Here is a 22,768-nt window from a genome sequence, read left to right as displayed (position 1 = left end):
TTAAGGTTTATAATGACATTAGACAGAATGGCGTAAAAAAAAAAAAAGCTACAACTACAGCAAAATACAAACTACTGTGCCTATTATCAAAATGTAGACCCAGGAAAACAGCCTCATGAAAATTTATAGCAAAGCCACCTTTAAAAGAAATTAGAGGGTTTAACACCCTTGCACTTACATTCACAAAAATACATAGTTTACAACTGCAGCCCAATTTCGTGTCTGCATTTGTATGTGGTTAATGAATGACATGTATAACGTTAACAAGCGTCACCAATGAGATAACACCATGAGGCTTTTGACTGTCAAATCTGTTTCTCCCTTTCCTCTGTCAAACAAATACCTTCTCCTAATAGTTAGAATGGCTCTCGTCCTACACACTTCACCAAGGGTTATTGGTTAACTTTTCCCCTTCAACAAACGTTTCCATGATTGAGAATAATAGAAAGGTCAGTTAACGTGGATTCACGGAAAGACCCCGTGGATGGCAAATGAACAGATCTTGCAGACCGTGAAACCAAAACACTACAGAAAATCTCCAGGACTTTAGTGAAATTCAGATGCAGATATGAACATTGACAACAACCCTTTCTCTACAGTTCACCAAAATAACCCCTGAACCCTGGATATCAGCCTGAATTCGGCAGTTCAAGTCCATACATTTTAATTGCTGAACTGAAAATAATTGAAGGGTCTGGAAACAAAACCAGAAGCATGAAAGTATCATGACAGCTAACAAAAAGTCATCAGAGAGCTATTTGGGGGGAGAGCGGGAGAAGGGAGAATATGTAAAGTGTTATGTGAACTAAGAAATCGAACATGCAGCTGTAAGTAAAGGGCTTTCAACCCACCTTGATGATAGGAGAAGAAAGGCAGAGGGACAGGAAATTTTATAAGCGGGTTAAATAAAAATATTGTTTCTTTAATTACGTAGTGCTTCCCCCACTCTACTGAACATGCGGCATATAAAGTGTCAAAGTGATAGCACAGTTCTAGTTGGTTGCGTTTTCCCTGAAACATGAATCTGCAGTACACGGATTTATACAGTGTACAACTGCGTGGAATACAAACATTCTGTTCCTTTCCCACAAGCAGTGTAATTTATCCCAGGCCCCATTATCCTAACAGTGGCACTCTGAACTGTGCTTGAACTCCCAGCGGTGACTGCTCTCAACAACTTTCAGCAAATTCAATTTTACTCAAGGAAAAAAAAACAAAACACAAACCAATCCCCCAAAAAATCATGAAGAGGAGGAGGAAAGCAAATAATGGAAAACTCACTGCTTTTAAAATGCTGACAGCTTCTTTACTGAGCCAGACTGGATACAAGACATCGTCATGAAGGATGGATTCAAAAAGATCATCTTCATTGTCAGCTTCAAAGGGGGGTTGCCCAGCCATCATTTCGTACATCAGAACACCCAGAGCCCACCAGTCTACTGATGGGCCGTATTCTAACTCCTGGAGAATCTAGTATAGAAAAAGACATTGGATTGAATAGGCAAGTTAGACAACACTCTCGGCTGCAAATTTGCTGTTTTGACATGATACACCCCTTCTTTCCCCCAGTGCCTGAGTAGGACTAAATCCCACACTGATTTTGATAGCAGCAGGCATAGTTTCTTACCCGTCCAATTTGCACTAACACAGCTAAACACAACTAAGTGTCAATGAGTAGTTATTCTCAGAAGCACTGACTGAGTTTATCAGTCCCTTGAGTAAAAGAGTATGCTCGTGAGCAAGAGAGCTGTATATCCTTCCAAACTGTTTAAAGCAGGTCACGCTATAGGGGGAAAAAAGATCACATATACAAAACAGATTGGTGGAAAATGTGAAACATTTCCTTGTCTCTATCTCGAACAAAACAAACTGAACCAGCTTGTAATGCTGCAATCATCCGAGAGATTTATTCTGGTCCTTTAGGTAGGGCTGAAGGAAGCCAAAAGCATTTTTGTTCAAGTTCTTTTTACAGCATTAAAGCACTGTACAATACATGGCTGTAGGACTCACTTTAATTGCCTCTGCTTTCAGAAAAACTGGCTACAACTTTTCAGGTGCCACAAGTTCAACCTTGTAGCAAATACTTTTAGCAGAGAGTAGTAGGTTAGAGTTGTGGAGTTTTATTGTATTGTACTTGGTATTACAGAACCAGTGTTGTACAAGGAACAAGCTTAACTCCTGGCTCTTCTCCACTAAAAAGAAGCTTGTAGTTTGGCTGCAATGTTTCAGCATGACAAGGGACTGGGGAAAGTAGAGTGGATGACTGCTTAAGGTGAAGCTGACTGCCTTAAATTGAGTAGCAATGGGAATGACTCCACCGCATCCTTAAACAACACTAGGGTTTACAGCCAGAAGCCTTGTGGTGAACTGTGTTAGCTTAGTGCTGTATTTGGGAATCACACCCAATATAAAACCAAATTCCATTTTAACATAAAAACAAAAATTTGAATACAGAGGTCCGGATCCCAACTGGATTCTTAGTTGAATGGATATTACATTATATTGACATTAATTACAGAAAATGATAGTCTTGAAAAGCGCGCTCTTTGGAACTCAGATATTGCTACAGAAAAGGAAATTGAAACATACCACCACGATGCAAGAGAAATAGAAGCAGGAGATAAACTTCTGCAATTAAGATGACAAAATGGAAGCCTGAGTTACTGAATTCAGTGAGATCAAGATTTCATGTAAAAGTTCCTGGGATTTATTATTGCTTTGTTTTCAGTAAGAATTTTCAAAGAATTTGCAAAAGGAATCAATTACTATACTGAATCAGGAAAGAATTCATACAAACCATCACACTGGCATTTATTTTCTTTTAATGCCAGAATACTTTTCAAACTCCATAAAACATAAAACATCTATATTATGATAGTTTCAAGGTGATTCACACCTTGTCAGCTGTGCTACCAAAGCTTGACAGCCACGAACACTAACAATATGAATTTCTAACTTACTGTCCCTAACAAATAATAAACTAACATTTTTCCCTGCTGCAAATTTATGGTTGATGAAAGACAAACCAATGAAACTTCTACATTAGATCAGCACACTGAATCTTCAGCGGAAGGATGCACAGGTTACTAACTAAACTGACCAGACAAAGTCTGCCTGGCAGACTAACTGTACAATATTGGTCCATTTTAGGCATTTGGAAATGCATTTCATTAAAATTGAGGATACGTAAAATGAGCATTGTTCTCAGTCATTTGTTTTATTCAGTGAAGGCCTTGAAATTACTTTGGATGTTGCTAACTGATATGCAGCATCCATATGAAAAGTTCTGAATTTTCTACGCAAGTCTATACCTTCTGTTCATCCATATGATGAGAAGTACTACAAACATAGTATCTTTCACTCGTGGATACTTTAAAGAAAAGAAAAAATTATATTCCCACAAAGACCCTAGGACAATGACACCAAATGTATGGTCTCTTCCATATACACGTACCCTTCTAAGTCTCATGAAAAATTGAAAACTTTTTTATAACTACTAAAAATGAGTGCTGGCAGTACTTAGTTGCATCTAGCACCTTAAAGGGTATTAAGTGCCTTCACAACGATGCTGAGTCAGAAATGAGCGTATGGAGTAGAATACAGTTAAGTTCAGAGAACAAATAACAGAAAAAACATGCTTTGCCACTCCTATCAACATGGACTACTGCTTGTAAGCAGCAGAGTAACTAAATTCTGCAAGATTAACCAGGAAAGACTGTGGCACAGTCTAGTCTGAATCTTCTACTTTTTCATCTACATGTAAAAGGCGTCTAAAACTACATATGTAACAGTCTGATGAATGATAATATCTGTTTCTTAGTGCAGTTCAAAAAAATACCTCCGGAGCTATATAGTCAGGTGTGCCACAAAAGGTTGTGGTGGTAACTCCATTCAGAATCCCTTCTTTGCACATGCCAAAGTCAGCCAGTTTACAGTGGCCTTCTGCATCCAGAAGAATATTGTCCAGTTTCAGGTCCCTGAAATAAAAAGGCCCCAAATTAAATCAACTCTCAAATTTTTATCATGTGCTCTGAATTTAATCATAAACTACAGAACATGGTAAATAGATGGTTTCACAAACACCGCTGAGAAACTGCCCTTCACATGTGTGCGTGAAGAGTTGGTAGCAGTCACTAAATAGATGTGGTTAAAGGCAATAAGGAAGTAGGCAATGACAAGCACTTAGCTGCATGAAAGCACAGCTGTACTCAAGACAGAATCAGAAATGTTTGGAAAAGATCTCAGTCTTGTTTGCTACAAATCTAACATTCTGTTTATTTGAAATATAGGTCTACAATGTCTAATGAAGCCACTCTCCATTTTTGCATTAACACAAAGTAAGGAGTACCAATTTACCCATACTCTATCATCTGGGTGAAATTAATAGGTACTTTCAAAACTGGATTATTTTGAATTGGGTTCTTAATGGATATTAGCAATTCAAAGTTCAGATTGCAATAAGAAGGATAAAAACCAATGCTTTGGGAGCATTATTTCCTGCAGTTTAAACCTGCTCAAAAACAATCTCACAGGAATAATTTGCATTCACTGTTAAACAACGCATCTTAGCAGCTGTCTCTGACCACCTGTACAAATGTCTTTGTGTCAAAACCAGACAATTCTTGGGTTATTAAACTGGGTGAGGTCAAAAACAGGTTGAGAAAGGGATATCCACCTTTCCTGTCTTGCCCTCTGCACGTTTTCTAAATATACCATTGATGGTGATCTCATGTTCCAACACAATGCATGCTAGGTACCATTTAACTTACCTGCCACTTGCCTTAGACTAAACTATAAAAGGATCTGGAAAGTCAATGCATAAAAGAACCCTCACTTGCATGAATAAAGCCCCACAATTAAAAACATTTTATAATGTATAAATAATAAAGCGAACATTAAAAAAAGGCAAAAAAACCCACTTATATTGCATGGACCATTTTATCTTTATACTTCTGTCTAGGCTTTAGGTACCCCTGCTGTGTATTAAAAATACACAGTAATAAATGAAGGCATTGTATGTATGAGTCCATACAGAGGTGAGAAACAAAAGCAGACCACATGTCCTGAGGTGACTCTGCATGGACACTTTCTGATCAGAACTTTTTTCCTAGAAGAATTAGAAATATTTCCATAGGTGGAGCTGATGAGAAAAAAAGTGTGTGTAGGCATGTTCTGAATCGGATAGAGGAATAAAATCCCATGCCAGGCTCTGTAAACAAATTTCAACTCAAAAGACTATGAAAATATACAGGTTTTGTTGCAAAAATCCTTTATGCCAACAAATTCCACCTGAGTGAGGGATGAAAAGTCTTCCCCTTATTCTGAGGAGTTTAGTCGGAGAAATGTGTCCTTATCAGACCCCACACCTTAGAATCACAGGCACCATAATGTGGTGGAAGCATTCACACACATTAAATGATTAAACAGCCCTTCCAAGGCTACATTATGTTAAGAGGTTTTAGGGACATGTCCATAGCTACAGTATGCTGGGATTTCTTTTCTCCCTATCACTCCAATTTCACTAGGTGGATTTTATTCTTTTGACACTTGTTCAAAATTTTCAAATGTGCCGGTCCACCTGCATCTAACATATTTCCCAAGCATGTACACAGGACAGCATAAAAATCAGATATTTCTGGGACACAGCGGACTTTCTACTCAAGGTCTGCATAATCACTGTACATCTGTGCAGTAAATCAGACACTTCTTGGAAACACTGGATGACGTACTGTGCGTGTAGAGATCAGCTGTGCTGTGTACATGTTACAAAGTGGTTTGTGCATGTACAAGAAGTCTGACATGGCAAATCAAAGTCAGATTTACCTCACTAACAGTAAATCCACTGTGTCCCCCATAAACTAGCTTTATCAGCTATGGTTTATGTAGCTGAAGTATACACCGGCTGTAGAAATGTTCACTGCAACCAATATGCCCTACACCAGACTTTGCTATCTCCAGATCAGTTACGCTGCTCTTGTAGGTCCTCAGCTGGTCACCCACATAAGGCCCCTTGGAGCAAACGACATATTTTGTCATTCCTTAAGGTCATCCTTTTTATGAGTTCCTAAACAACCCAAGATCCAGCTGGCTACAACATAAACCCCTACATCCAACCATTTAACCCCTCAAATAACTACCTCTTCCTGTCCCTGGAAAGGGATTTGCAGGAATTGTCCAACATCATGCAAGGGTAAACAGACATCCAAAGCTCTGTGCCCCCCAAAGAAGTCAAATAAACAAAATAAAGCTCCCCGCTCCAAAAATCATATGCCTTCCCAACAATGCTCTTTCAGTGAATTACAAGTGTTACAATCAAAGACCTGCGTTAAGACAAGACTATAATGTCATCAAGTTGAATGTGATCAAGTACAAGAATAGGATAACGCTCTTGCAAATGGGAGAAGGAGCTTGTAGCTGCAGCTTTTAACCCTCAAATGCAGTGTTATCTTGGATGTTCCTAAGCTAAGGAAGAATAAAAACTGTATTTCAAAAAGTCAAGATGTTCGGATAAAGAAATCAAAGTATAATTATATTTGATGTAATCTGGGAACCACTTCCAGCCACCATCACAACAGACAGTTAGGAAGAAAGTCATAATACAAATAATTATGATAGGAACTGATGAAATTCAAGAGGCTGCTCAGAAAACTGGATCCACCTTAATTTGGAGCAGTAAGTGATCATCAGAAGACTCATATGTTATCTTAACTCTGATCCCAGAAGCAAGATTTCCCAGTGCAGGCAGGTGACACACTGAAGTTGTTAGGACCTAAAATTGTTTAAGTTTCCTTTAATGCCACCCATATTCTAGCCATGCAATTGAATGGAGATACAGTTGGTAATCCAAGAAACTCCTAAGCTAAGAGAAATCTCAACAGTAATAAAACACTAAGAGCAAGCCACCACATAATGGAGAAGGACAGCATACTCACAACGACTTTATTCCCTTGAGGATTTGTATAAGACACAGAAATTAGCAATAAAAAACTAACTTGACAGTGGAAGAAGAGAATGAACAAACTGAGGAAGAAGAAAAACATGAAGAGTCTAAATATTGAATTCTGACTACCTGTAAAGACCGACAGTGAAATTTTAAGCCTACCTGTAAAAGCACAAGTCAACATAACTTTTTTACCATTTACCAAACTATAATCCTACTTGACAGAAGAAAAACATCTGGGACCACTTGATTGAGCCAAAACAAAGGAGTGAAGCCTATAAACCTCTGCAAAACCGTACTGGAGGCACTGAGGACATCAGCTTAATTACTCACGCAATAATGGAATTTAATGCCAGTAGATTTTTATTATCACAAATACAAAGGCACCAAAGTTTCAAAATAAATTTTGAAGAGGCTAAAACAACAGCAGCATGACTCCTATTAAAGTACAGATGGGAGGTTAAAAGGTAAGCTGGGAGTCTGCCAAAGTGCCAAATTCATAGCTAGTCCACCAGATTATCATAGTCCATAAAAGTGCTTGCACTGAGAACCATTCAAAACCATTCTGTCAATTTACAGTTGCCAGATTAAAAAAAATAAAACACCACAAAAAACCCAAACAAAAAACCGCACCAAAACCCCCTAATTATGCAACTTTGGAAAAAGAAATCTTAGTTAACTAAATGTTAATGTAAGAGAATAGGTAATGTGCTATTTAACACCTCACAGGAAAAAAACTGAAACAAAACAGAGATGAGGAAACAAATGAAAAAGTAACAGAAAAAGAGCTGCCAAGGAAGCTTGTCTTTCCAGATCAGCAGTCTCACCGCAAAAAAACCTTTAAGTTTTAGTTTAAGACACATGTCTCCCCAGAACTGTTCTAAGAAACAGTCAGCTCTCCTACATCTCAAAAAGTAAACAGCCATCAATCTCTGGAATGTAAATTAATTGTCTGTACAGAATGATCCATTCTGATCCATTCTGTCTTTTATTTGGTTCCAGTTGCCTACCTCTAAATCAGAGCATACAGTGTCAGATAGCTCAATGACAAAGGTCTATTAAATTCTTCGTTTTCTCATTTTGCATTCTCTTTGTAGGAACTAAGAAACTCATCTGTGTCTGACAAAATGAGTTTCTACAACCTGAGTAATTACATGCAACTGCAAACAACCTAACCAGTTAAGCCAGGAAAATGCCCAGATTGCTTGAATGCAGTAATGCTACATTAAGCTGTTTCTCTCCTTTGTTTGTTTGCCAAGATACTTTGTACAGTAAGTTCAGTTGACTTGAGCAGTCAATTGCATAAAACATTTTTTTTTAATATTTTTTTTCTTTCTCGGAAAGCATTAAACAGAAACTTAAGCCTTGGTTCCTATTTCTGGATACCTGCCAGCATCACAATCACCTCACAAGCTGGAATGATTGGCAGGATCTCAAGAAAGAATCAGGATTATAACAGTGAGGTTTGTGCAAGTCGGAACAGAAGAGTGGGAAGACTGGAGGTAACCTGCGAGAAAACTTCCATGACGCTCATTCCTTCCTCCACACAGCAGTGCCACGAGACGCTGACTGCCCCGGCTTCCCACAAATGCTCAGTGGATGAGGACTTCACAGGACTTAAAGTCTTCACAGTTCTTAAAGTCTGACTCCCAGCAGTAGCCAGCAAGATAACCACCTTGTGTGCATGGCCCCATGTGTCACACGTGTCATTTAGATAACAGATAATTTTCTTGTTGAAAGTAAGGCAATTAAACAGTCAAGATGGGTTTTGCCAGCAAAATCAGAAAGTCTGCCAAACATTACTAACAGTAGCCTTTGAACACAGTAAACATTAGTGACTAAATAAATCCATATTAGAAGAACAAGATCAAGTAGCTGAGAAACATGATCACAAGCTGGCTTGAGCAATTACTTTACAATTAAATATCTCCACAGCATCTGCTTCTACTCTAACTGTTAAATGAGCAACAAAACTAGAAAGCATATACATTTCACAGTGTAGGTCAGAACGAAGCACAATAATTATTATCTACTAATAACAACATCGAAGCAAGAATATTTCTTTATAGGGTGAAAGTTCAGTGAAGGACCGTACCTTACTAAACATCTGCAGAACATCAAACATGAAAGATCTGAAAGCAACACAAGTCTGAAGTATGTAGCTACTGCACAACCAATTTTTTTGGTGATTTTCAACTGCAATAAACCCTTTCAACAGTGTATTTGAAATAATTGCCATTGCCAGTGTTCCCCTACAGGGGAAAATCACATTCTCTCTGCAGGCTTTAAATAGACAAACTGTTCACAGAAGAAACCACAGAAGATAAAAGGGAAACTTCCCCCAACAACATGGAAAACCATCAGAACCATTCTCTAGTTAGTACAGTTACTGAAATTCCTAACTGAAGGCAATATGCTCATTATATCAATTAGCAATTTCAACAAGTAAGATGAGGGTTTTTTTCGTATTTAATTAAGGTATGACTTCTACATTCCTAGAATTAATGTTTAACTTACTTAGTGGTATCCAGATTGCTTTTGAGACAGAGATACTTACCTGCAACAACAACAGGTTTGTCCTGTAGCCAGCACAAATTTACTCTTTGCTATAATTTTAGATAATGTTGCATTTTCAACATAAATTTCAATCACAAGCAGTAAATATCACAGAACTTGGATCATTTGTACCATACCATCTGAAACGGTATTTTCTGGAAGACAGATGAATTCACCAAGATCTTTGTCTTAGTTCTTCAAATACATTGGTGTCCTCAAAATATTGACCAGTAATGTACTAGGTTACAATCTAAGCAAGATGGAGTTATACATTGAACTCATCAGAAAACAAAAAGAAATGTCAACAATTTTAATGTCTTGAAGTTAGCTTCTTTAGTGATTAGCTCTCACCAACTTAATCTCAGTTTCCATAGATAAACTATGTGACAGATATAGTAGGACTGTACTTTACTAGTGGATTCTTTTCTTCTTTTATTGCTTTAAGTATTTTAGTCAAAACACATCAGCATGGCTTCCCCCGCCAACAGGTCAGAGATAAATGGGGAAATCCAAACTGTAACTTCTAAGAAAACACAAACTGATAATATAATTTTCCCCATTTGAAAAACTGTATGGGAAAGAAGGAGCCCAGAGTTTCTGATGCTACTGAGCATAAACATGCAATAATAGCACCATCATTGGATGTCAGCTTAGAATCATAGAATAGTTTGGGTTGGAAGAGACCTTTAAAGGTCATCTAGTCCAACCCCCCTGCAATAAGCAGGGACGACTTCAACTAGATCATTTTGCTCAGAGCGCTGTCCAACCTGACCTTGACTGTTTCCAGGGATAGGGCATCTACCACCTCTCTGGGCAACCTGTTCCAATGTTTCACCAACCTCATTGTAAAAACTTTCTTCCTTACATCTAGTCTAAATCTACCCTCTTTTAGTTTCAAACCATTACGCCTTGTCCTATTGCAACAGGCCCTGCAAGGAAGATTGTCCCCATCTTTCTTATAAGCCCCCTTTAAGTACTCAAAGGCTGCAATAAGGTCTCCCCAGAGCCTTCTCTTCTCCAGGTTGAACAACCCCAACTGTCTCAGCCTGTCCTCACAGGAGAGGTGTTCCAGCCCTCTGATCATTTTTTGGCCCTCCTCTGGACCTGCTCCAACAGGTCCATGTCTTTCCTGTGTTCAGGGCTCCAGAGCTGGATGCAGTACTCCAGGTGGGGTCTCATGAGAGCAAAGCAGAGGGACAGAACCAGCTCCCTCAACCTGCTGGCCACGCTTCTGATGCAGCCCAGGATGTGGTTGGCTTTCTGGGCTGCGAGTGCACACTGTCAGCTCATGTTGAGCTTTTCATCCACCAGTACCCCCAGGTCCTTCTCCTTAGGGCTGATCTCAAACCCTTCATTCCCAGCCTGTATAGATACTGGGGTTTGCCCTGACCCAGGTGCAGGACCCTGCACTTGGTCTTCTTGAACCTCATGAGGTTCACACAGGCCCACTTCTTGAGCTTGTCCAGGTCCCTCTGGATGGCATCCCGTCCCTCAGGCATGTCAACCACACTGCTCAGCTTGGTGTTGGCTGCAAACTTGTTGAGGGTGTAGTCGATCCCACTATGTCATTGATGAAGATATTGAACAGTACTGTTCTCAGTACAGACCCCTGAGGGACACCACTTGTCGCCAGTCTCCATCAGGACATTGAGACGTTGACCACGACCCTCTGGATGCGACCATCCAACCAATTCCTCATCCACCAAACAGTTCACCCATCAAATTCGTATCTCTCCAATTTAGAGAGAAGGATGTTGTGGGGGACTGTGTTAAAGGCCTTACAGAAGTCCAGAAAGATGACATCCATAGCTCTTCCCTTGTCCACTGATGTAGTCACTCCATCATAAAAGGCCACTAGTTTGGTCAGGCAGGACTTGCCTTTGTGAAGCCATGCTTGCTGTCTCGAATCACCTCCCTGTCCTCCGTGTGCCTTAGCATAGCTTCTAGGAGGATCTGTTCCATCATCTTCCCAGGCACAGAGGTGAGGCTGACAGGTTGGTCATTCCCATGGTCCTCCTTTCTACCCTTTTAAAAAATAGGTGCAATGTTTCCTTTTTTTACCAGTCAACGGGGACTAACAGTCACAGGTTCTACCAGTTGATGTGACCTCCCTTATCCATGGAGTAAGAAATGGGACATGTTCTGGACTGTCCATGCTTATGAGTGGACTCACGACAGTAGAGCAGTTTTTGTTAGCAGGAAGGGAGTAAGGAGAAACCTGAGCGAGACTAACAGTGACAGAAAGATGGTTCTGCTGCTTTTGTTGTTGTAGGACATGTCGGGAAGTTTTGCCTGTGTTTACCTTAAAGTCCTGGAATTTCTCACCTTTGCTTTTATGTTGACCCATTAAGTTCTTAATGGATTTATGATACAAACTTTCTTTCTCACTTTATCATTACTTGATACTATCCAAGAATATAGACATTGTCACAAAAACTATAGCGGAGCCATACTCAGCAATATACAGAAAAACCTGCTGTGCAGATTTGAAAACTGCTCCTTTTGAGCAGTGCCAAGTTTGGAGTACAGTGAATCCACCTTATACTGATGTGGATCAGTATGTATAATGGATAGCAGCAGCTGAATGAAGAGCTTGGTTTCCAGTAAAGTCAGAGATACAATAGCTACTTTTCATCAAAGATAACAGCGATAGTTCAGATAGCAGGGTAAACATTAATAGGAAAGGCCGACTTTCAGTGTGACCACAGTGACACTCTCTGTCAAGCATGTTTTCTTTTAAAAACACACACGTTTACTTTCCTTATATAACACAACATCCATCACCCTGCCATTTGCACAAATATTTCGTGGACTGAGGGGGAGGCAGAGACAGGAGGAGAGATGCAGCAAAAGGCAATTTGCTGTCTACCCACCAAAGACATCAGAGGGAGACAAACACACAATTGCTATCTGTGGCTCTGTAAACCCTAGTTTTACAAGGCAAAAGTTTGGCTTGCACGATGTGTAACATCACCTCCTCCAGCAATGTTACCATTGAGAAAACTTTCAGGTCAGCAAGGTCCTGAGATGGAAAAGAAGGCCGTGTGTTCATTATGCGGTCCTAACTATGTACTGATGTTGTAATGATGTATTGAACAAAGGTTTTATATTCATTTCCAGTAGCTTAAGGAAACCAATGACTTTTCTAGTAGCATAAAAACATTTTCTATAAAATAATTTCTATATATGGCTTTTTAATGGCTTTGACCATAACTTTATTACAATTGTCGGTAGCAGCTTAGGACATTACAGTGCCCGATCGGCTTATCTTATTATGCTGAGTTTCCTTAAAATAATGCGCAGACAAATAAATATATGGTACTTAACAGCTTTCCTTTGTGTGGCTTTTCCTTTCTTATTATTTCCACATTTTTATTTGTGAACACAAGTGAAATATGTGCACGTTTTAATATGTATTATGTAAAACATTCTCAAAAATTGGCTAAGCACAGAGGGGAGTGTTCTTTGTTTCTTTTTCAAGAGAGGGTTGCCTTTTAAATTCACATCACACTGTTTTATAAACCTCATCCTTCCATGACCCCTACCTGGGAATGCAACAATTTTTCCATGAGCCTGAGGCAGGAATGGGACCTAACGCTACAACTGTGCCTCTTTACTCAGCCTACTGCCAAAGCCCCAATTTAGAGACGTTTCGTGTTGGATCCCAGTGGCAACTCTGCCTTCCCATGGCCCGCAGGCCTGCAATTTTCGTATCAAGTGAAAACTGTCAAGAATGGAGTTGGATTCATGTTAGGCCTATTGTATAGGACAAACAATCTGCCTCAGAAACTTGCAGCTAAACTAGGCAGCAAATTATTTTCTCACTTTGTAAGGCTTCTTGAGATTTTACAAACCATTTGTGTTTCACGTTGGGTGAAAACACAGACTATTCAAAGCTTTTAGTGAAAGTAGCGTGTGAAGAGCCAATGGTGTGATGCTCAGGACAGCGCGTGGCTCTGACTGAGGCTGAGCTGCCTGCTCATCCTGCTGCCCCACCACTCCCATGAGAGCCCTGACTTTAAGGCTACTAACAGTTCTCTCAGGGTTTTTTTTCTTTCTTTCTCACTGTCTCCACTTTGGTTAAACCCACCACTTTCTAAATTTTTTTTCTTGAAGATTTTAGCTGAAAAATTCCTAAGTGGCTCTATGTATTCAGGCTGGGATTGACAGGGTAAAATCTGTACTACCACTAATGATATTCACTGTTTCAGCCTCTGCTACAAAGTCCATGTGTTAAATCATTGCTAAATATGTAAAGTGATAAACCCCATCCTCATTGACACCTTGGTGATCCCAGTGAAGACAACGGAGTTCCCAGGGCTTAGCCAAGGACTGACTCAAGCTGTGGTCTTCTACTCTGTGAGGTTCAATGCTTTGTGCTCTTATTTTTCTATCTCAAATAACATAAAACCAAGACTGTGTATTATAACAATAGGTTAGGTGGAGCGCAAACTAAAAGTGCCTACTATGTATGTCTATAATCCTTTTACACAAAACAATACAAAATCGTTATTTGATAAAACCACTTGGTGAAAGACACTGAAAGGATGGCATGAAGCTAGAAAAGCTTGTCAGATCAAGTTTCGAAAACTCAATTCTGTAAAAATGGTACCAGAACCTTAGAAAGCAAATTTATCAGCAGACACACTAATTAAGTTTGGATCTGTTCAAAAGTTTTTCTTTGGAAACCAAAAGCAATGTTTTGTTTTGTTTTGTTTTTTCTCAGTGACCTTAGCAGGTAGGATGACAAAGTCTCTATCATTAGAACAACAATGGAACACAAATTATGCAAACACAAAGTAACGAGTACTTGGGTTTCAAGCATACAGTTTCTGTGGCTAACTGAAAAGACTGAAATTCTTTCTTCTCTCTCCAATTTTTGAGTGAAGCTTTCTTACACAGAATAGAAAAACATACAGCCAACAAATGCATGTCTATCCAGGTAGCATCTTGCATTTCTGTAGGTCTCATTCAGCTATTCCAGCAATGAAGACTTGTAACTCTTAATAACCCACATAAAGGTTATATTACTGCATTATACAGATAATAGGAAAGACAGAATAAAAAGATATAATGTAATCAACCACAGTTCCATCTATTCTTAAAATTTACCTTAAATATGAAAGTAACTAGAGCTATAAAACATTTTGCTCTGGTTTTATGGTAATTTTCTTTCCTGTATTTTCCAGCATTCTGACCCAGATTCATCCCACTAGACATTACAGTGTAATTGAGGGACCACGGTTTGCCCCAGGCTCCCTCCAAGGCCACGTCCACAGATATCTCCAAGCGGATGATTCACAGAACATGTGGGCTGCCCAGGTCCCTAAAGAAGCCTACCCTTCTCCACTGACTGTAAATGCACTCCAGGACAAGCAGGATCCCGACTTGGAAGCTTCAGTTGCATTCCTAAAGTTAGGTGAGATGAATCTGAGACTTTGTGTATATTCAGTATAAGCTGCTTCCTGGCTTGCAGATAGAGATTTCATTCAAATTAGTTGTAAAACTTCCATTTTTGTAGGAGAAAGCCAAACAAAGGCATATTTTTAAATATAAATATAAAAGACCTGCATTCATTTGTCTTGTTACTCATGGTGGAATTGCCACACACACACAGTGCAGTTTGCTAGGCTTCGAAGTTATGCACTGTAATAGCTCTTAATTTTTCTCACTTATGTCATGTGGCACTCTCCTGACTGCGAAAACTCCCAACACGCATATCCATTAAAAAGCCAGACATTTAATTGCTCTACTTGGACATAGCAAATAAAGGGCTCCAAAGCATTGTTTATTCTACATTGTTTCAGACATATAGAAAGAGCGTTCTAAAAAAATGAAAACAACAGAGGAAAAGCTGCTACTGTAATCAGCCATGATTGAAGGCATTTCCTGTATTTTGCTATCAAACCAGTTGTTTTTTCCATTACATACTAAGTGAACTTTAGTAAGGTCAAGACACCAGAGAAAAACAGGATCAGAATATCTTTAATCAACTGAAGTTGACTACTTTAGTCTCTCTCTTTCAGAAGTTTAATCCTGGATCTCATCCCACTTCTCCAGTTTTCTTCCTCAAATCACAGATGCATAAACCAGGTCATTTTCAATTTATGATTTAGATAGTTCTTTTCAATGGCATTTAACTTGTTAGCCTCACACTTCCCCTAGCCTAAAGGTCAATCAACCTCATGCTGTGTAACAATACCAATATTATTTTAGTATGATATAAGTCCAACAGGGGAGATGGGTTTTCATTCACAATCCTGGGCCAAAAACTTCCCTCAGTTGGAAGCCTATCATTTCCATCATGCTGCTTATTAAGATCAAGTGTGAGTTTTGAAATTACTATTAAAACTTAAGCAACAACAGCATAGGTTAATTTGATCCAATCCTGTACATTGTCATCCTGCTGCCACACTAAATATAGACTGTTTTAAGGTATATAGCATTCCTGTCCTGTGGTCTGACCCTATTCTTTTTCTAGAAAAAAAATCTTTTTTTCTTCCACAAATGCCAAATGACATTCTTTTACTTGTAACACAAATGTCGACACCTCCCTCGGAAATGACCAGTTCCAAACGTATTGTTGACTCGGCAAAGAAGGGAAAAGCATGCCATGTTTTCCCAGCAGCTACTGAGAAAACCCTGTGCTTTGGTCCAGTTCTGTTACATAAAGGAGAAGACCAGCCTGCCCGAGCACTGGGATAAGACTGAAAGTTATCTACCTTCTGAACACAGACGCACAAAGTAGAGGCTATTGGGTGCTAGCAGAAGGCCTCCGAAGCTCACCTTAAGTCCCGTTCTCCTTTGCTGCCAACCCCTTTTCGCACTTCAAAACTGTAGTAAAGTTCTCTTTTTAATTCAGCTGAGGCTGTTTATCAAAAGAAAACTAATGACACTCATACAAATCCCCATTTTTCAGTCAAGGGACCAGGCCTTCAACATACTCAAAGTTGAAAACACACAGTGAAGATCAAGAGCTCTTAAAATACTACAATCTGCTTGTAAAAGGTAGCACAAATCTTTTACATCCTCAATAATACTTACTTTGTGCTTCATACAATCATAGAATGGTTAGTTGGAAGGGATCTTAAAGATCGCCTAGTTCCAACCCCCCTGCCATGGACAAGGGACAGCTCCCACTACACCAGGTTGCTTGAAGCCCCATCCAACCTGGCCTTGAACAATCCCAGGAATGGGACATGCACAACTTCCCTGGGCAACCTGTTCCAGTGTCTCACCACTCTCAGAGTAAAGAATTTCTTCCTGATATCTAATCTAAATCTACCCTCCTCCTATCACTACAATCCCTGATAAAGAGTCCCTCTCCACCTTTTCTATTGCCCCCCTTTTAAGTACTGAAAGACTGATACAAGGTCTCCCCGGAGCCTTCTCTTCTCCAGGCTGAACAACCCCAACTGTCTCAGCCTGTCCTCACAGGAGAGGTGTTCCAGCTCTCTGATCATTTTTTGGCCCTCCTCTGGACCTGCTCCAACAGGTCCATGTCTGTCCTGTGTTCAGGGCTCCAGAGCTGGATGCAGTACTCCAGGTGAGGTCTCATGAGAGCAGAGGGGCAGAACCACCTCCTTCAACCTGCTGGTCACACTTCTCATGCAGCTCAGCATGTCATTGATTTTCTGGGCTGAGAGCACACATTGCCAGCTCATGTTGAGCTTTTCATCTGCCGTTACCCCCAGGTCCTCCTCCTCAGGGCTGCTCTCAATTCATTCTCTGCCCAGCCTGCATGTGTGCTTTGCTTCTATCAGGAACAGACAGAACCACCAATAGATTCAGGGAAAAAAAGTAAATTAGGCAATGCTGGGAACCTACTTTATAACTTGAATTGGTCGTCTTTTTCTTTCATTTCTTTGAGTACATTCTATACACTCTGTAGGCTTTTAAAGAAGATGTTTAAAACCCTGATATTTTAGTCTGGCAATCACAACATAAGGCATACAATAAAATGGCCAAACCCAATTGATTGGGAACATATCCTGAGCAAGCCATTAATGTGCCAACATAAGCCGACATTCCAGTGCCTTTTCTGTACTCTGTAGCTTTATGATGCCCAGAAAGTGTACAGGAGAAGGGTTGCTGAAGGTTTTTACATACAGCGTCTCTTTTTATAAAAAGAAACAAATTTATCAGAATTCTCTTCCCTATGCTCCCTAGGGTGTCCTTAGCGGGGAACAAACAGAGCTCCTAGCAGTAAGCAGACTCCTAGTAGAGGTCCGTATCGTGTTTCCATGGAGAAAAATGCTTTCTTAGTCAGGAAAAAAAGTCTCTGCAGTGAACTTTTGTACAGACGCATTTTTTCCAACCTCACTTTGGTCTCAGTTGGACCTCTTGGGTCTTTTTATGGAAAGCCTTTCCACAGAGTGTTGCGTGTAATATTACGCAGAGTGGACTAAATAAATTATATAGCATGAATGAAATGATGTGATTCAGCAAGAATGTTGCTTTCAACAAAATGTTTACTTATATGGAATCACTAGAAAAAAGATTTTAATAATTTCTTCTTCTATTCTGATTTCAGTAGCAGAGTTCACACGCCCAAACAACTTTTTACACCATCACACGGTCTGAACTTGGGAAGGGTATGTATGCTCTTAATTAAAAACCATTTCTAACCCTGCTGTATTTATTAAGGATCAAACAGCAGCAGTCAACAGCAGTTTAACAGATTTCTGCAGAAATTCTTGTTAAAACAGTGAATTAAATCTATTTTGTTTTTTAAGCTTCTAAAAGCATTCTGTTATACAGACAGATTTGTCTGTTTCAAAATTCTGTAGAGTTAACAACTTCCCATTATGTTTGATGGAAGATTACTGCAGTGCAGGGATTCTGGCAAAATTAAGAAGAATCTTTATTATTTGTCTGGAAAGCATGAAGAAGATGCCTGAAAAAACGGGAGTTGTTTGCCCTTCTATGTTCATCCATACATAAAATAAACTAATGCTGCTTCCAGACAGAGGTCATAGAAGCTTGTGCTTTGCACTGATGATTTGAACTCCAAACCTTGCTTTGATATGTAACTAGAAAGGATTATATAAGTTAATATGGAGAGCTGTATTTTATAAGATACTCTTTTAAAATTATGATTGTATAGCAAAATCAAATTACTTTCACCCCCAACCTCGGCCAGAAACATTCCCAGAGGAACTTTTCTTGTGCAGGAAGTTTCTGCTCCAGCGTTGTTTTAATGTAGCTCCTGCAGCCTTCCCCCATCTCCTCCAGAAAATGCACGCTCAGGAACGCTACTTCGACTGTAGTGCCAATGTATAATATCATCACTTAAAATCTACTTATACAAAGCACCCCACTATTTTTAATTACTATGAATGCTATGGAAAGATGACTCATAGGTTACTCACATGAAATAAAACCTGGCATGACTTAGGAAATTTACAGCATATTCACTTTTGCCAATATCAAGGTTGGCAAAGAGCACTATACCGATTCACCTTCAGCTATAAAGACAGAGAGGCTACAGAGAAGAGCCTAATAGTCCAGCCCAAACGAAAAAAAGAGAGGCAATTCTGAATACAGGATTTGGGAGACTAAAACATGGCTTTCATCTCTAACATTTGGTACTTACTGGATAGTCATTGCATGTAGATACTGACTTCGGTAGGATTATAACGTAAACTATTGACCAAAGCAGGGTGTTCTTGAACAATTTTATGAACATAAAAAAAATAAAAATTTGAGCCTGAGGAAAATTATTTTGTAACTTCTATATGCCCAGCCACTAGGTCTCTCTTCAGAGACCTGCTAACCAGACTCTGCTCTGACAAGGTCAGAAATTATCATATAAAACTCACAGATATTTACGTGGGCAAAGACGAGCAAGAAATCTAATTATACAGCTTACAGAAGAACTATTTTGCATAAATTTTCAATAAATTATAATGTTAAATAAAGTCTCTTGGTGTCTTTCTGACAGCCTTAAACTGAGCACGCTGAGTACCATTTAATTCCATTGCTTTGCTTTTCTGGTGTCAGAAAGGGTTTTTACTGTAAATAAGAATCATGTTTTTTAAAGAACCAGTCTCTTACGCACCAGATAGCCGCCTCTATACACCCACGTCATGTTGTAATCATATTTATAACATAATTTTATTATGTATTATCACATTGTGAATTCCACATAAAAATGCATGACCGAATGAATCTGAGAAAGATTATCAACACTTTTAAAACAAAATGGGAGAAAAGTTGCAGAAGTTGTGCTATATCCCAAAGACATGTATACGCTATAATAAACTCAGTGTTGCCCAACCCTGAAACAGATGTGGATGTTAGTTTAGAGTCTCTGTAGCCAATGTGCAGCATTGAGTTAAGACTTGATAGTATAGCAAATGAAATATTTAGGGGCACTATAGTACGACTTTCAACCCAGACTCAGACTTCCAATGATGACATGAATTACTCTATTAGCAATGACACAGTTCAACCCTTTACTGCCCACTCTGCCCCAGTCATCATCCCTTCCACTTTCTTTCATTCCCCCATGCTACCATCGCTGTAATTAGGCAAACATAACTGTATTTGATTGCTTTTAAAATGGACCCAATTAAATAAGGTGTGTAAAAAATAAACCCAATTTTCCATGGCAGGATTTGGGGATTTTAGCCTAAATCTCTCAGATTGGGTTTATACAGACAACTATCTTGGCCTAACTGAGACCACCCTTAGCTGAGCCAGGGGAAAAGAGGCTGTAGAGGTAATGACTTATACCAGATTTGTCACCAAATTATTCTGGCCTTATAAGCTATAGCTCACTAACATCAGTTAATGTTTTGTTATTATTGCTAGACAGAGAATTTCCAGGATGCTGTTTCAAAATTTCTACTTACTCTTCTGCTCACGGACAGAACAACTTCTGCCCAATGTGCAGATGTTTTAAAAATCACAGCCAAATCCTTTTCCTCTCGGGGCATCTAGAGAAAACCAGAACTTTTGCCCTACTGCGTATGCAAGCATATCACTCGCTATGATCTTGTGGAGGCTGACAAAAGATCCTTGCACTTTTCTTTTGTGAATTTTCAAAAGGTGAAAAGAGAACCTGCCTAAAACCCAGTGTTGTCCAAAGGGTTTCTCTCACCTCCACTGGGCATTTCTCCCTCAGTGCCTGTGGAAACCAGCTCATAGAGTTTTGGCAGATGCAGCTTCAACCAGCTGGCAAAGGACTGCCTTCAGCCTCATGCCAAGGGCTACGCTGCTGAGCTGCTGTCTACTTCCCCTGTTCATAATCTGAGGATATTTAAAGACTTTCATATAAATGAGAATCAGGGCCTCTTCATAATAGTTATGGACCCTTTGGACCTATTACAGATTATCAACAGATGAACTGGCACACATTTGGTACGCCTTTTCATGCTCTCGGTATACAGTACCATAAACGCTTGCTGTCCTCTTATTGGTGGTTAAGTTTAGGTAAATATGTACTCAGGCAGTTTCTTAAGTGCATATTATTTTTGTTCTACAAGTACTCCTTTAGAGCTGCTTCAGATTTATTGATGTTTGGAAGCTTTTAAATATCCATTACCCACTTAATTGACCATAGCGATTCCATCTGACTCATTATTTGTGTTTGTTAGAATATATTTAGGCATTTTTTTAAATGGGTGTTAATAGACCACAGGATCTCCCTTGGAAACCCTATAATAAATCAAGTAAATACCTGGTGAAGTGCTATAATGTTTATTTGTTACTACTTAATTTTATCCTTAATATTCCACATTTTGAATACATGAAGTTCCTCAGTTCAGACTACTCGTGACCAAGCTTTCTTCGGTTGTTTTTTTTAGCGCAGTGCTTCTGTATTACTCAGTTTCATACCAAGGTGCACCCATACCGACTGCTACACTGGCTACTGTTGAAGCCACCCCATCCTTCCCCCCCCTTCAAGGGGCAATCACATGCCCTAAGACTGGAATACCTTGTGAAGGATACTTTTACAACTGCCACAGTCAAATCTACATTAAAAAATGCACACAACTGCATGTACTATTTGTATTTGTCATGCTTTTAAGAACGGCATGTTCTGTAACTTCCATACATCAGCAGAAGGAAATTAAAGTCTGGAGGAAAAAGTATACCTATGTAAGTATTGGCGTTATTTCTGGCCTCTCCCCTTTATTTTTTTTCTCTCTGCTGTTTCGCAAGACTGACTACTGGAAACAAATTCTAGCAGCAGGAGGCAAGAAGCGAAGACCCATCTGGTGTGTACATTGTGAGAAGTGCTGCTTGGGCTTCTCCTCATAAGCTGGATGTTACCATAGGATTTTTTTTTAATCCAAAACATTGTATCTCCAACATAAGTGGTCTTGGGGGGCCAAATTCAATTTGGTCGTGGCAGTAGAGTGTCTTTTCCTGGCGCCATCCATCCCTGGGTATATCACGGTGCAAAAACCACACAAACTCTCATCTGAGTAAAATCTGGCCTTGGCCTCACTGTCATTCCTGCTTAGCCCTGCTCCACATCTGCTGCCTCCACATGTACTCAAGGCTGCTGAGATGATAAAGACAATCCGTTTCTGCCACTGTATGCTACTCTGGGAAGCTGTTTGTTTGGACTGTGCGGAACACTGGCAGCTGAGGAGAGGGGCAGGTATTACTTCTGACACAAGAAGGTAAGCTAAGTGACTCATTACCACTCTGGCCTTGTTACCCCTCATTTTCAGCACAGTCATGGCCATCTGGTCCATTTTGTTCCACTTTCTGATTCCCCCACTTAGACTGCACCTAGTCTGTCCAAGGTCCTTCTGATGTAATCCTACCACTGTTTACTCTGGTAGCAGTAGAGACTTTGATGCACTCCCCAAAATGCTGGGGTTCTTACTGGCTGTATTTTCTCTGTTTTAGTTCATTAGGCCATTTTAGTTAACCTCCTAGTGAACAATATTATCTCTGTTCTCTTACATTTGAGTACAAGGTGTCATCTAAACAGATATTTTCAAAGTTTTCAAAAGTTTCAGTGATAACTCAGTTATGTTAGCTTTCAGATTGGCTAAATTCTCATTTTCCACAGCCTTCTGCAATGGTAAACAAAATAAGAAATGGTTTTAAATCAGAGTGCGTTCTCAAATGTGATGATTTTCTATTTTAAAATAAACACATTTTCAATCTGAAAAGTCACACCAAGGTCCCAGATCATCCAGGAAGCTGCACACTTCATGCATATGAATAGTCTCATTGAATCAAAATCAGCCTATGAGTACAGTGATCTGCACGCAGAAATGTTTGCTGGAGCAGCATATAAGTGATGAG

General features: G+C 39.5%; 1 protein-coding gene across 1 annotated transcript in view; it reads right to left on the bottom strand.

The window, feature by feature from the left end:
- Positions 1–22,768, bottom strand: part of PRKCE (protein kinase C epsilon) — a gene marked incomplete at its 5' end in the record, with an annotated part of 294,498 nt that overhangs the window by 23,021 nt on the left and 248,709 nt on the right. The window contains 2 exons of the mRNA XM_082480593.1: positions 1,282–1,470; positions 3,839–3,977. Coding sequence (XP_082336719.1) covers positions 1,282–1,470; positions 3,839–3,977 — 328 coding nt within the window. The remainder of the gene's footprint in view (positions 1–1,281; positions 1,471–3,838; positions 3,978–22,768) is intronic.

The sequence above is a fragment of the Vanellus vanellus genome, assembly GCF_965231255.1.
Source record: "Vanellus vanellus genome assembly, chromosome: 3".
Lineage (NCBI taxonomy): Eukaryota > Metazoa > Chordata > Aves > Charadriiformes > Charadriidae > Vanellus > Vanellus vanellus.
This window is presented reverse-complemented; position numbering and strand designations above follow the sequence as displayed.